Source organism: Trichechus manatus, unplaced genomic scaffold (assembly GCF_000243295.1).
Source record: "Trichechus manatus latirostris isolate Lorelei unplaced genomic scaffold, TriManLat1.0 scaffold00327, whole genome shotgun sequence".
In the NCBI taxonomy this organism is placed as follows: domain Eukaryota; kingdom Metazoa; phylum Chordata; class Mammalia; order Sirenia; family Trichechidae; genus Trichechus; species Trichechus manatus.
Genome location: NW_004444263.1, coordinates 875755 through 889700, shown reverse-complemented (window position 1 = coordinate 889700; position 13946 = coordinate 875755). Strand labels below are relative to the sequence as shown.

General features: G+C 43.5%; 1 protein-coding gene across 1 annotated transcript in view; it reads right to left on the bottom strand.

The window, feature by feature from the left end:
* Positions 1-6866: 6866 nt before the first annotated feature.
* LOC101360820 (butyrophilin-like protein 1) overlaps positions 6867-13946 on the bottom strand; it is a 43157-nt gene continuing 36077 nt past the window's right edge. The window contains exons 5-7 of the mRNA XM_023725572.1: positions 13558-13584; positions 12142-12168; positions 6867-6901 (exon numbers count right to left, since the gene is read on the bottom strand). Coding sequence (XP_023581340.1) covers positions 6867-6901; positions 12142-12168; positions 13558-13584 — 89 coding nt within the window. The remainder of the gene's footprint in view (positions 6902-12141; positions 12169-13557; positions 13585-13946) is intronic.

The window sequence follows — 13946 nt, the reverse complement described above, 5'->3', positions numbered from 1 at the left end:
GCACACGTCAAAAAAGAAGAAAGGGACAAAATCAAAACATTAACTACACAGCTCGAACAAATAGAAAAAGAACAGCAGACCCTGTGGAAGTGAAAGATAAGACACGGAGTCCCCCAGTGCGGGAGATGTCTAACCTGGGCCTAACCTGAGAGACATGGATTCTTCTCCAGGAAGGTATGGAGGGAAGACACACAAGAGTTCCAATGAAGGGAAGCAAAAATCATTTTGGGAGGAGGATTCCTGGGCATACACATTGACTCTCCCAAACTTCCCATGACCTTCCCTTTGGGGGACCCCTCTCCCTCTGGCTAAAAAACTGTGCACACCCTCAGATGTACTTTCCACTGAGACCAGAGAGACAGTCAGGAAGGCAATTGGAAAAGTGACAGGAAACAACCAAAGATTCATAGAAAATGAGTCAATGGAAATGGCAGTCAAGTACTTTTTGATTCAATGGAAGCTGGAGGGTACGCAGCTGTATGGGTGAGCATGAGAATGAAATGAGCCAGAGATCCACGGGTAGCAGATAAGAAGCCCTCAATTCACAATTAAAGAATCTCAACTCCAGATTCCGGGGGATCTAGAAAGAACCTCTTCCTCTCGTCAGGTGTCTCTTCAATACTAGAAGGTCGGGGGAATATACTTAGCTTTATTAGAACTTGGATTTCATTGTTTTCTATTTTTAAGTTAATAACATAGGATTTTTTCAATGTACTTATCTTTAACATTACCTAGTGTAAAGGGTTTTCTGCTTATAGTTAATACAAGGGTTTTTAACACAAAATTATATATTTTTAATAGAGTAAATATAACAAAAGTATAATTTTCATAAAATTAAAAACATGACTCTCAGACAAGTATAGAAATCAAAGAATTTATTCAATCAGTGAAAGAACTGGTACAATTGTAAAACTGGTTCAAGGCGTATTTTGAGGGACCAGGTATTTATTGGCCACCAGGAAAGACAGTTTGAACTAAGCATGCTGAAGTAAAGACGAAAGTGAAAGTGATTAATGTCATACGGGGTAGTAAAACTTCCTATTTCCAGGTTTTAAATCATTTTTCTTAACAATCTAAAGCTTTAATGGAAAATAGACAAGATACGGTGAAAGAGACGAAAAAAACCATGAAACAACCACAAAAGGGGAATACTGTTCAGACAAGAACCTAGACAGCAAGCATTCTGTGTGCTCAGTGAAGGGGATCCACAAGTCGTGGGGTTAGTTTGCACGCCCACACTTGAGGTGGTGAAATTTGAGGGGCTTCCCAGAACCTGAGCCTGAAGAGAGAAGTCAAGAGGCTTTTGAAGACGTAATGTCAGCTCTGCTCTAGCACAAAGATAAATGGAAGATTAAGACTCAGAAGGTCTACACCACGGAATAAAGATGCATTGAAAGCAGTCTGGGAAATAACTCTACTTTATGTATAATTAAATGCTTTCCTCAACAACAATAATAATAAAAAGCTCAGAAAAGCATTTTGCAGCTTTAATAAATATAACCTCCAAGAAAAACTCATTGCAAAGTGTACACATAGGTAATGTGTAAGTCAGACAAAGCTCTACCATTAGTGATGACTTTAATCATTCTTTCTGGAATTACTTAGGCAGTTGGTCCACCTGTCTAAAAATATCACTCTGTGGTGTGATGGATCACTTTTGTGTGGCCCTTATAGCCGTGGTTTTGTAACTCCCACCCAAGTGATCGGGCAGGACTGTGTGATAGGGTAATTGTGGCCCACAAAAGAGATTGGTCAGTTTTGCCATTCCCCTGGTCTTCAAATGAGCCATCCCAGAGGAAGGAGGGAGGAGATCCCACCACCACCAAGGGAGAAACAGCCAAGAGCCCTCACATCCTTTGGACCTGGGATCCCTGCATTGAGAAATTCCTGCACCCAGGAGACAGAGAGCAAGCTGTAACCCTGAAGACGGTGAGAAGCAGTGGCAGGAGAGACCAAGCAGCAGAGAGTTGGAAGCAGGAGACAGCACGGTGGGCTTCCTGGCCCACAGAGAGAGAAAGCTGAGAGCCTTTGGGCAGGGGCATAGGGCCAGGGAGAGGCATGCCTGTGAGCATGGCTGGGAAGAGTCTGTCCTGATGGAAGAACTGTATCCTTGACTGTTCCTGAGCCTGAATTGTAAACTGTTACTACCCTAATAAACCCCATAATGGTAAGTATTGTCTGTGAGTTCTGTGTGGCCATTGCAATGAATTATCAAACCCAGCAGAGAAGTAGAGAGTGCTGTGGGAGCGATGGTTTGTGTTAGAGATGGCAGACACGGCAGAGAGAGGAAGCATGTCTGACCTTCACCTCATAGGAATCAGCCTTGAGCAGTTGATGTTTTTTCTTTTAATCTAATTTGTTTTTTCTTGTGCTTTAAATGAAAGCTTACAGAGCAAATTAGTTTCTCATTAAACAATTAATAAACATATGGTTTTCTGACCTTGACGGCCAACCCCACAACGTGTCCACACTCTCCCCTTCTTGACCTTGGGTTCCCCATTACCAGCTTTCCTCCTGCCTTCTTGTCCTTGCCCCTGGACTGGTGTGCCCATTTAGTCTCGTTTTGTTCTATGGGCCTGTCTAACCTTCAGCTGAAGAGTGAACCTCAGGAGTGGCTTCCATACTGAGTTAAAAGGGTGTCTGGGGCCATACGCTCAGGGTTTCTCCAGTCTCTATCAGACCAGTAAGTCTGGTCTTTTTTTTATGAGTTAGAATTTTGTTCTACATTTTTCTCCAGCTCTCTTCAGGACCTTCTATTGTGATCCCTGTCAGAGCAGTTGGTGGTGGTAGCCGGGCACCATCTAGTTGTGCTGGAGTGTCTGGTGGAGGCTGTGGTAGTTGTGGTCCATTAGTCTTTTGGACTCATCTTTCCCTTGTGTCTTTGGTTTTCTTCATTCTCCCTTGCTCCAGACAGGGCGGGAGCAGTAGAGTATCTCATACAGTTGGGCTGCTGATCTTGATTCTCCCTCCCCCTTGTGCAGTTAGAGGAGGTCAGGCACTGCCCCCACACCATTTTTACACACTTCTACTTGTGTGGATAAAATCCTATCATCTACATACCTTTCCTTTCTCACTACTTCAAAGGAATATGCCCGCAGCTCATCCAAAAGTAATATAGTGTCATAAAGGTACAAGCTAAATGAAAAGGGGGATAAATATGACAGATAATATCTTAACACATTGTTATTGTCAGTTGCTGTCCAGTCGATTCTGACTCATGGTGACCCCAGGTGTTACAAAGTAGAACTGCTCCATAGGGTTTGCTTGGCTGTAATCTTAACGGAAACAGATCGCCAGGGCTTTTCTTCTGCACTATGACCGGGTGGGTTCAAACCTCCAACTTTCAGGTAACCAATCAAGTGCAAATAATTTGCACCACCTAGGGACATTATATTAACGCAACAAAGACCCCGATGAATATATTGCCCATGACATTACTGTGGAAGTGAAAATTTTTAATAAATTTTTAAGTACCTCAAGTACCCTTTCCCACATACTATAAGAAATTCTGTGCCTTTCTGTAAGCAGCATTATGGTTTACAGGCTTATATCAGTTCAGAGTCCAGTAAGGAGAAAGAAACTGTGTCAGTCATTTGAAGAAAGAAAATTTTAATATAAAATTTATTGACTAACAGCAAAATATACATTCTGCTGCACTACATATAGACCATTCTCCAGGAGACACCATATCTTAGGGCACAAAGCAAGTCTCAATAAATTCAAAAAGATTGAAATCATACAAGCTATCTTTTCTGACCACAATGGAATGAAACTGGAACTTAATAAGAGAAAGAAAATTGGAATATATAAAATATGTGGAAGTTTGTCAACACACTACTAAGCAACAAATGAGTGAAAAAAATTATTAAATAGGAAAAGGTTCTTAACTACTAAAAGAGGTAAAAGAAAGCTCTAAAGAATACAGAAATAGCAGACATAGGAAACAGCCATTACCTCTAGGGCTGAGGCAGAGTACCTATAAAAGGAAGAAATTTGGGAGAGGGCCCCCTGATAAGGCAGACATTCAGAGCTCATTGGAAAAAGAGGAAGAGGGGCCAACTGGATGATGAAGTTTGCTAACATGCCACAGGCCAAGGCTGGTGACAGAAACCTCCCATTGGGGTACTGGCGAGACTCCCTGGGAAGCTATCTTCTGGGTGCTAGTAACACTCCCTGGTGAGCCTCATGAAGCAATGCCTGACAAATTCACCAAAAGGTGAACAAAACTGGGCCTCCATACTATAGGATAAAGAAGAAAAGCCCAGAACCAGGAAGAGAAGTTTCTCCTCTGCTGTGTTTTGCAGTGTATCTCCAGTGTCCTGATAAGTGTCTAATATTGTGCCCAGTGGCAAAGAAGAAATGTTTACCAGGTCCAGCTGCAGTTATCAGAAAGCAGGGCAGAGATAGGGTGAATCTGGAATGAGAGGCAATAAAACGATAATAGGCACTTTGGTTACTCAGCTTTCATATACATCCTTTTAGACACATTTGAACTTCCATGCAACAAAACTACTCTATTTTCTCACCTATCTTTATAAAAAAGGATACCAAAACAAAAAATCTCTTTTTTTCCGAAAAAAGTTCCAGTCATTATATCAATCACCGCTACTTTATTTACTCCTTAAAATCTGTCACAGTTCATTGGATATTCTGTTATCATATTCTGTACAATAAATGTAACCTCCAACAACTTGTACATAAAATAATAAAGAAGGGGAGAGAAGAAAAAATGGTTTATATATACAAATAAACACGTACACATGAGAACCCAAATTAAAATATGCAAAGCTCTTATATGCCTTGTTTCTCCAACTGGCCACAAAATTAGAGTTGATATCTATGACTTCTTCTACTTCTCATTCCTTGTTTCCCCCACCCTCATCCAGAACCTCAGCTGGTCAGAGTTCTTTACCTGGTGGAATGAATACACCTTCATTCTTAAAGGGTCTCAATACTCAATAGTCCTGTCCCTTTTTGGTTGCTGTGCTTTTCCATTTACCTCTAGCATTGGACTTGGAAGTACTAAGAGGCAATACACTGATAACTGAGACAATGCTCATGCTAAGGCTCTCTGCAATTGCCTGCTCCGGAGAATTCTCTTGTCCATTTACATCTTAATTTGGCTAGTATTTCTCTTCTTTCTACTTAGTGTTGACCAAAAGAGGAACCAGATCCTTCTTCTTAATTTCCTGAATTAACGCAACACAGTATTTTCATGGCTAACAGAAATGTACAGAAGATTTGAGAAAATAGGTGTGTTTCAGCCATCCAAGAGTAAGTATATGAAGTGAATATTAGACTTCTCCCATCTTAGAAGTCCATCAACCAATCATTTCCCTGGAAAATTTTGAATATGCACATTTTCTGATCAGATTGCCTAGATCCCCTCCAAAGTAGAGCTAGGGCCCTACACTCTGAACAAAATCAAGTTGGACAAAGCAAACTTTATACTGCAGAGGGATTCAGCCCCTGTCCTTTCATATACAAACAGTATAAAATGTTCGCAAACTATTTTTCATTACCAAAGTAAAATGACCTCCCATAGCCAAATTCTACCTACACTCAACAAGCTCAAACAAGTCATTGTTTTTTCCTTTAGCTATAGAAGCACAAAACATGAACTAGCAGTTCTCAGAGCCACATACTCCCCCAGCAGTCTGCATCCAAAAGCACACATGCATGACTCCCAGTGTCTTCCAGCCCTCACCTCAGAGTCTTTCACCTGGAGGAGTCTGTAGCTCCAAGAAAAGCATAGTGAGTGAACAGGGACAGAGATGCGTCCCTATGGAGGCATAGCCTTGGAGTTGTGGGGGAGTAATGGAGATTCAGGCCCTGGGAGAACACCATTCCCACCAGAGCCAGAGCTCAACCCCTCCCCTGAAGGGCTCAGCAGCTCATTCAAAGAAGAAGATTTGTTAAGGGGCACAGGGGGCCCCTTGGACCCACCTACCATTGAGCAGATGGTCAGGGACATGTATCTTGAATTTAACATGAAATATGGAAAGAGAGTCCCAGAGAAGACAGCCTCAGAGAAGGAGAAAATGTGGGACTTATCAGTCATGTTGTAGAAAGAGATATCTCCAGCATCGTAGTCCAGGAAAATCCCCACCCTCAAGGGAAACTTCCTAAGGATTAGCTGTGTCTGAGGAGTAGTACAGGCAAAACACCTACCAAAAAACCATTCCACAACCCAGAACCCATCTTCTGGGCACTGTCTAAACCAGTCATTCCTAACGACATCTTCCCTACAGACCCCCACAGCGCATTCCTTTATGTCTCCATCTCTGGCTTCCACCTCCCAGTAACATCGCCCTGAAGTGATGCCCTCAAGACCCAACACACTGCATCTTTCATCGTCCAGTTTCTTACAGGTGTCCTTCCAGGTCAGACACATGTTTTCCTGTGAGAGGGACAGTTTGGGATGGGCAGAACATGGATCCAGAGTGACAGACCCTGTAAAGAGAGTTACCGAATCAGGCAAGGCTCTCCCCTGCCCCATAACAAGGGCACAAAACCACTTTCCCTCAAAGCTACTTAGTGACATGAGGAGGGGGCTAAGCACCCAGAACTGAGACCTAGTGATTCAAGTCCCCAGCCTTCCAAGCAGGAGAAGGAACCAAAAGATTGATATGGGGGTAAGATCCACCACAGTGGCCTTGAGGAACAGCCTGGATTCCAGGGGCTTAGGGATATCTATTTCGCATCCAGGATCAGCTACACCCTTTAGCACCAGCTACACGACTGCCCCCTCCACCACCCACACCACCACCATCAATGGTGCCTGTATCTGTATCATCATAGAGAACTGAAAGAGAGGCTAGAAGCCATGGGGCAGGCAAAAGGAGCTCCCAGAAAGAACTCTTGAGTCACTCACAGCTCTGGAACTGCTCCTTCCGCCAATCTACAAGAGAACCACAGATTTCATATCAGGGAATTGTAGACTTTACACATCAGGATCAGCACCTTTTCTTACAAAACATAGTGATGCAGGAGTTATAGGGGGAAATGTTTTGGAAATATTGAACTGATGTATTTATTTCTGTTTTTCTCTCACACACCCATAATCTTCAACCTTCTCATGAAATTTTGCAGCCTTCCCATTAAGGCTAAACGATAAGGCTTAACACCCAAGGACTGAGAGGCTGGATACCTACCTGAACAAAAGGTCATTGCTCAGCTTTAACTATCTAATTATGCTTTCTCAATTCCTAGCCAGCAACTACATTTCAACCCATGCTCTGCTGAGAAAGAATTGAGGAGATCAAAATTGCCACGGCCTCCATTTACTTAGCAAGAGCTGATTGAGCTGAACTTGTAGGATGCCTCTAAACAATGGATACAGAGAATTATGACGGACTGAGCTGAACTTACAGAATGACTATAAGCCATGAGTGAAGAGAATTCAGGATATGGCAGAAGTTGACTCAAGTTAGGAGGCAATGGAGAGATTTCTAAGAAAGGGAGAAAGAGAAGCTCAAAGCAGGAAACATGTAAATACAGTAAGAGGTCAGACTTTAGTGGCTTTTTTTTTTTTTTTCATAGAGTGATGGGAGCAAAAATACACGCATAGCCATGGGAGAACCCAAAAATATTGGATCTAGTCATCTGCTTCCTCCAGTAGCCCAGATACTTCATAATCTTCCAGGAGAAACCCCATTGTGGCAGGCAGCATACTGGCCCCCAAAGATGTCTGTATCCTAACTCCCAGAACCTGTGAATATGGTACCATACCTGTTTCCCCTACCTATGTGCTCACTAATTCGATAGACATTGGCAGGATTAAATCTGCCAAGTCCAGTCAAATGCAATCCATCTGGATGGAGAACTGCCTAAAATTCCTCAATACCCCCTTAAACCCTGAGGCCATAAAAGGGTTACCACGCATCATCAAGGATTTCTTACAGAAGGGATTGATAATCCCCTACACCAGTCCATGTAACACTCCTCTGATCCCGGTGCAAAAACTTAATAATCAATATTGAAGATTTGGTCAATTTTAAGAGCAATAAATCAAGAATGATATCTAGATTTCCTGTAGTCCCTAACCCCCATTTATTATTAGCTAATATACCTGTTGAAGCCACTTACTTTACAGTAGTAAAAGAAACTTTACAGATGTGATAAAGATTAAGGACCTTGAGATGGGGAGACTATCCTGGATGATCCAGCTGGGCCAATCTAATCACATGCATGCTTAAAAGTAATGACTTTTCCCAGCTGTGGTCAAAAAAAGGGGGATAATGAAAGCAGGGACAGAAGGATGCTGTGTTACTGGCTTTGAAGATAAAGGAATGGGAACGCAAGCCAAGGAATGTGGGCAGCCTCTAGAAGCTGAAAAAACAAGAGCCTACAGAAAGAAAGGCAGGCTTTCCATTCTTTGATTTTAGCCCAGTAGATGCAGGTTGGACTTTTGACCTATAGAACTATAACATAATAACTTTGTATTGTTTTAAGCCCGTAAATTAGAGGTAATTTCTTATGGCAGAAAATAGAAAACTAATACACTCACATTAAACATGCAGCAGGGGCACTAGCAGAGGAAGTATCTTGAGAGTATCATGATCTGCATATGGAAAGCTGAAGACCCAGAAATTTTCACATGCTCTGATGGGAGGTGGGGGGACACAACAATGCCCAGAGAACCAGGAAGGACAAGGGTCAGGAGGTATGGAGTTAGGAGGAAGAAGCAGTATAGTACATCTATTTTCCAATCAGAGACAAGTGACTAAGACCACGGACTCCACTCCAGAGAAGAGGGACACCAACAATGTCCCCAAATGGCCAGATGAGACCTGCTCCTCCTCAACAGACACCAACACAAAGGTCTTAGGATCACATCAGACCAGCCAGCCCAGGACAAGTACTTAAAATGAAACGAACGGAGAGCACAGAGATTCCTCTCCGCCACTGCTCTAAAACCCTATAATCTTCAACTCACATAATCTATGGCAGAAGAAGAAAGGCAGATTGCGGACCAAAGCAAAGCCTATATACGTTGTAAGGCCCTGAGATGTCTTCAATGGCAGAGCTTTTGCCTCTGTGGAGGATAGAAATCTATGTGGAGACTAAAACAAAATGTGGAAACTGATGACATTTCTGCCAAGTCCAGAGAACATGGCCAATATCTGGTCTCACAGGGCAATTATTTAAGACATTAGGTAACCTAAACTTGAGAGATAAAAACTAGCTTGTTTATTTAACTTTATGTGTAACTAACACTCTTAGAATAGCCTACATTCCACACAAGCTGGCGTCTCCAGGCACTGACCCCTCAGACCTGCCTCGTTTGTCTTCTTAGCCGAACACAATCCTGAGGAAGAAAGGATTTCAAGAGACATTTTGATGAATATTGAAAGACTCATCGAAACCGCTTGGACTTCCCTGGCTTGCTTTGTTCCTTGGTGTCATGGATTGAGTTGTGTCCCCAAAAAATATCTGTCAGCTTGGCTGGGTCATGATTCCCAGTATTGTATGATTGTGTTATCTGATGTTATTTCCTTATATGTTGTAAACTTTACCACTATGATGTGATTATATGTGATCTCCTTATGTGTTGTAAATTCTTTCACTGTGATGAGATTATACTGATGAGGTTGACAAGATTAGTGTCTTAATGCAATCTCTTTTGCGATATAAAAGAGAGAAGTGAGCAGAGACACATGGGAACCTCATACCACCGGGAGCAGAGCACATCCTGAGGTTCCTGCACAGAGAAGCTCCCAGACCAAAGGAAGATGGATGACACTGACCTTCCTCCAGAGCCGATGGAGAAAGCATTCCCCTGGAGCGCCCTGAATTTGGACTCGTAGCCTACTGGACTGTGAGAGAATAAACTTCTCTTTCCTAAAGGCATCCACTTGTTGTATTTCTGGTAGACAAGCACTAGATGACTGAGACACTTGGACTCTAAAAACCTCAGACTGTCTCATCTCGGGAGGAACGCCCAGTCTCATACTGTGTGTTGTTCAATTTGCAAATTGTTTGATCAACAAATAAATCTCCAGCATTGTTTTAACTTTGTTTGGCTCTGAGAAATTATTCAACACCTCCAAAGGGTAGAGACTAAAGAACAAGATTTGATCATTTATAGAAATAAGTAAATGCCATATTTTTTGCATGTGTGATGTGTAAATATGTGATCACCATCCCCACTTTCCAGGCTCATTCAGCTATATTGGCATCTCTGTCTTTGTTGATTTGCTTGATGGAAATAACATCACATACAACGGTCAGGCTGATCCACTTGTCCCCTTAGAGAAAAGTGAGCTTTTGTTTTCCTTGTTTTTCACAAAGACATTAGTTGATACTCAACTATAATTTTCTATACCATAATTGCTAGAGATTATCAAAGAAGAAAGAGAAGAACAAGCAAGAGGAGGGGTAAAGAGAACTGATATTTACTTTTGAAACTCTAAATATATCAAGCACTTTGCTATGGACTTTAATACACTCATTACCTCATTTCACAGCAAATCTTTAAGTTACAAATTATTGTTCCAATTTTACAAGTAAGAAGATATCGGACATTTGTTCAGCTCACACTATGAACCTATTGATATGACAATGTTGATTCTAGTGTAATGGTGGTGTTTGTCCTTACGAAACAAAAGGATATACAAGATGTACATTAAAATACTGGATGAAGACATCAATTCAGCAAAGAAGGAGGAGATAGTAAAAGAAGATAATCTCCGCTATGTTCCACATTGTTTACAATGATCCTCATTGTTTACAAATAAATCTTTGGAAGAATCAGTAAGATTCATGAAGTGGACTCCTCACTCAACTGGTCCTCAGATCTCCTGGCTCCCGTGGCTCACACCTCTCTGACTCTCAGGACCCATATCCCTGACTCAGAACAGAAACATCTAGAGCAGGGAAAGGGAGTGTTACACAGGCCCAGAGGGCACACATCCTGAACTCGCCCCAGTGAAAACAGGGCCTCTGGATAACCCTTCATTGCATGAGGGCCCCCCTTCCACTGGAAGGTTGGCATGATCTTATGGCTAAAAATAAATGCAATCCTTACTGAAATCTCTCAAAGAGGTGTTAGGGAGTTGATTACATTTCATGCACCCAAATGACCTGCAAACCATCTGTGCAACTCCCCAATCCAACCACCATAAATACGACCTTTGGCCTCTCTTTGACCATTCTGGTCTGTCTAAAACCTCCACAAGCTGTCTCCCACACTCTCCTTTACTTTTCTTATCTCCTTCCCCCTTCCCCACCTATTCTTTTCTTCCCTGATTTGCTCCCCATTCTCTCTCTTGTAAATAATTTTAACTTCTCTAGGTTTCTCCTTTTGCAGGCTTCACTCATTACCCCTAAGTAGCTCAACCTAGGACTCAGCCCATTAGGCAAATAAAGAATTCTCCTAAAAGGGGAGATAATGGCTCTGAACAATTACACATTACATTTTTGTTCCTGTTACACATACACAGAATTTTTCATATATTTTCAGGTGGTTCACAGACCCCAATCCAGGGGCCCTTCCATAAATATCTTGAGGTACCTGAACCCCAGATTCAGAACATCTGCTCTAAAGCAACTATTTCTTCTGCAACCAAGAAGACTTACAGGAAGAAACTCAACAAGGGCATGGAGTCAGAGCATGAGGAAGCAAAGAGAAGACCTATAGCCACAGGACCAGAAAGAAATGGGAAAATCAGAACTGGATCCAAAAAGGATAGGATTCTCAGGGCCAGAGGCATCTAGAACCAAGGACTCCCTAAGGAACATCTGAAGCCTCAGCGGGCAAGTGTCATTTCTGAAACCTTCTGGAGACCAGCAATGCCTGACCTGCACAGTTATTACCCTGCTCCTGTCCCTCCTGACAACTGAACTCTCCATTGTCACTGATAGCACTAACTGGAAGTATGAAGTGAACAACTTGTTTTCAGAGGGTGTTGCTAACCTGAACAGTGGCCTGCGGTAGAGAAAGGACCCCAACAGGAGGCAGATCTGTGTACTCAAGGAGGAGTCCCTGCAGTCTCAGGAAAGAGGCTACGGAAGTGATAAGGAGAGCAGAGATTCCAGTCTTATCCTGCTGTGGGGTCCACTGATAGAGGAAGGGCCACGCTAAGGCAGAGCCCCTGGGGCTTAGGGAGGTAAGGCCACAGAAAAATGAGAGTCACTTACCTGCATACAACTGGGCCTTCCTCCAGGCTGAAAGAGAACACACCCTGGTGAGACTGCAGCCAGATTCAGTGTGAAATGACTGGCTACCATCCTCCCTTCTATCCTAAGGTGTGCCTATCCAGAGGGAGACAGATGCTGGAAAAGAGATGAACTCCTGCGGCATGCAAAGCTGGCCAGGGATGGTGGGAAAGTCCCGTGACCACAGGTCAGGAAGCCGAGATTACAGTCCAAGTTCCACACCATCCTGCTGCTACTGTGGGACTTTGGACAAGTCACTTAGCTGCTCTGTGCCTCAAGAACCTCAGAACCTCCTGTTCTACCTGCATTTCACTAAGAATTAAAAAAAAAAGTGATGATATTTTAAAGAATAAAATATAAATTATTCCATAATTGTAAGAAAGCATTGTTATAACTAGTCCTTTTCTGCAAATGTATTTCTGGAAAATATCTATTCCCTCCAAAGTGGGGAATGAAAAAGGACAAAGGTACATAGCCAGGACAAGGGTAAAAGTGGCCAACCATTTTGGAAAAAAATATTTCTAGAGATAATAACACCTGTATCCTGGGGAGGACTCAGCTCATACTATCACATTTCCCTGCTTCCTCATTCCGGTCCTCTCCCCATCACTTTTCCATCACCACCTGCAGGAGCCTGAGAGGACTGACACCCTCGGAGAGGAGGATTCTTGGGAAACCAGTAAGTCACACCCCTAAACTTAGTGACCCCATTTATTTATGTAGCTCCTTAAAGGAAATCCCTGAGCATCTGCCTTTTAGCTTCCAGGTGCAGAATGAGAGCTCTGTGTAGTGAAGGCTAGAAAACTAACAATACAGTGGACAGGCTGGGGCTGGAATGAGAAAACCCACTATGCATTACAGATTCCAGGGATCATCACCACAACAGAGCTGCAGCCATGTAACAAGTGCCCAGGGGCAATCTCTTAGTTGCCCCCACCCCATTCAAGCTCCCAGGGGCGGTCTCGAATTTGCACCCCACCCCACCTCCAATTTCAAGATGAATAGACATTGATAGCGGTGACACATCAGCAGAAACACCTTCCCCCTCTTGTCTGGGTGCCTCAGTCAGGCAGCTTTCATGTTTGTGGTGCCTGGGAATGTCATTCCACACCTCATCAATGCCACCTTGGACTTGCCCCCGGGCGGGGGGGGGGGGCAAGTGCTCCCCTCTGCCCTCCCTCCTCACTAAGTCTCTGCATCACCCTCAGGGTCCCAGCACTGGGAGGGAAGCAAAGGCCCAGATCATAGAGCCCCAGGAGCAGGATTCCTCCCCCACCACCTTCCACTTCTGCCCCCATGGAATGAGGTCCTCATGTCTATGCCAGAGAGACATGGGGAGACGGGACACCTGGGCACAGGTGGGACGGGATACCCGGGGACATCTGGAGAGTTACTCACCAGCCTGGTAAACAGCCTTCCTCCAGTCTGCAAGGCAACACACAGGAAATGAGGTGAGCTAAGAGCAATAATGTCTCCCAAATGGCACACAGAGAGTTCAGGAGGGAGAGAAGAACTTACCCAGCTCTGCAGTGAGTTCATCTGAAAGAGAGAAAATAAATAAATAAATAAGCATGAACTCCCATCCCTAAGAAAAGGAAAAGATGGTGTGCCTGGAAAAGCCACAAAAAGACCCTCTCCATATGGTGGAAAAAGTTCTCCCTCCAGACCCATCCAAGCCTCCACAGCCAAGCTGCCCTCTCTGGATCTCCTGACCCTTCTGCTCTGGGCAGGGGCCCTGGGTCTTCCTGGAGGCTGCAGCCAAGGGCTCTGCTCCTGCTGTCAGCTTT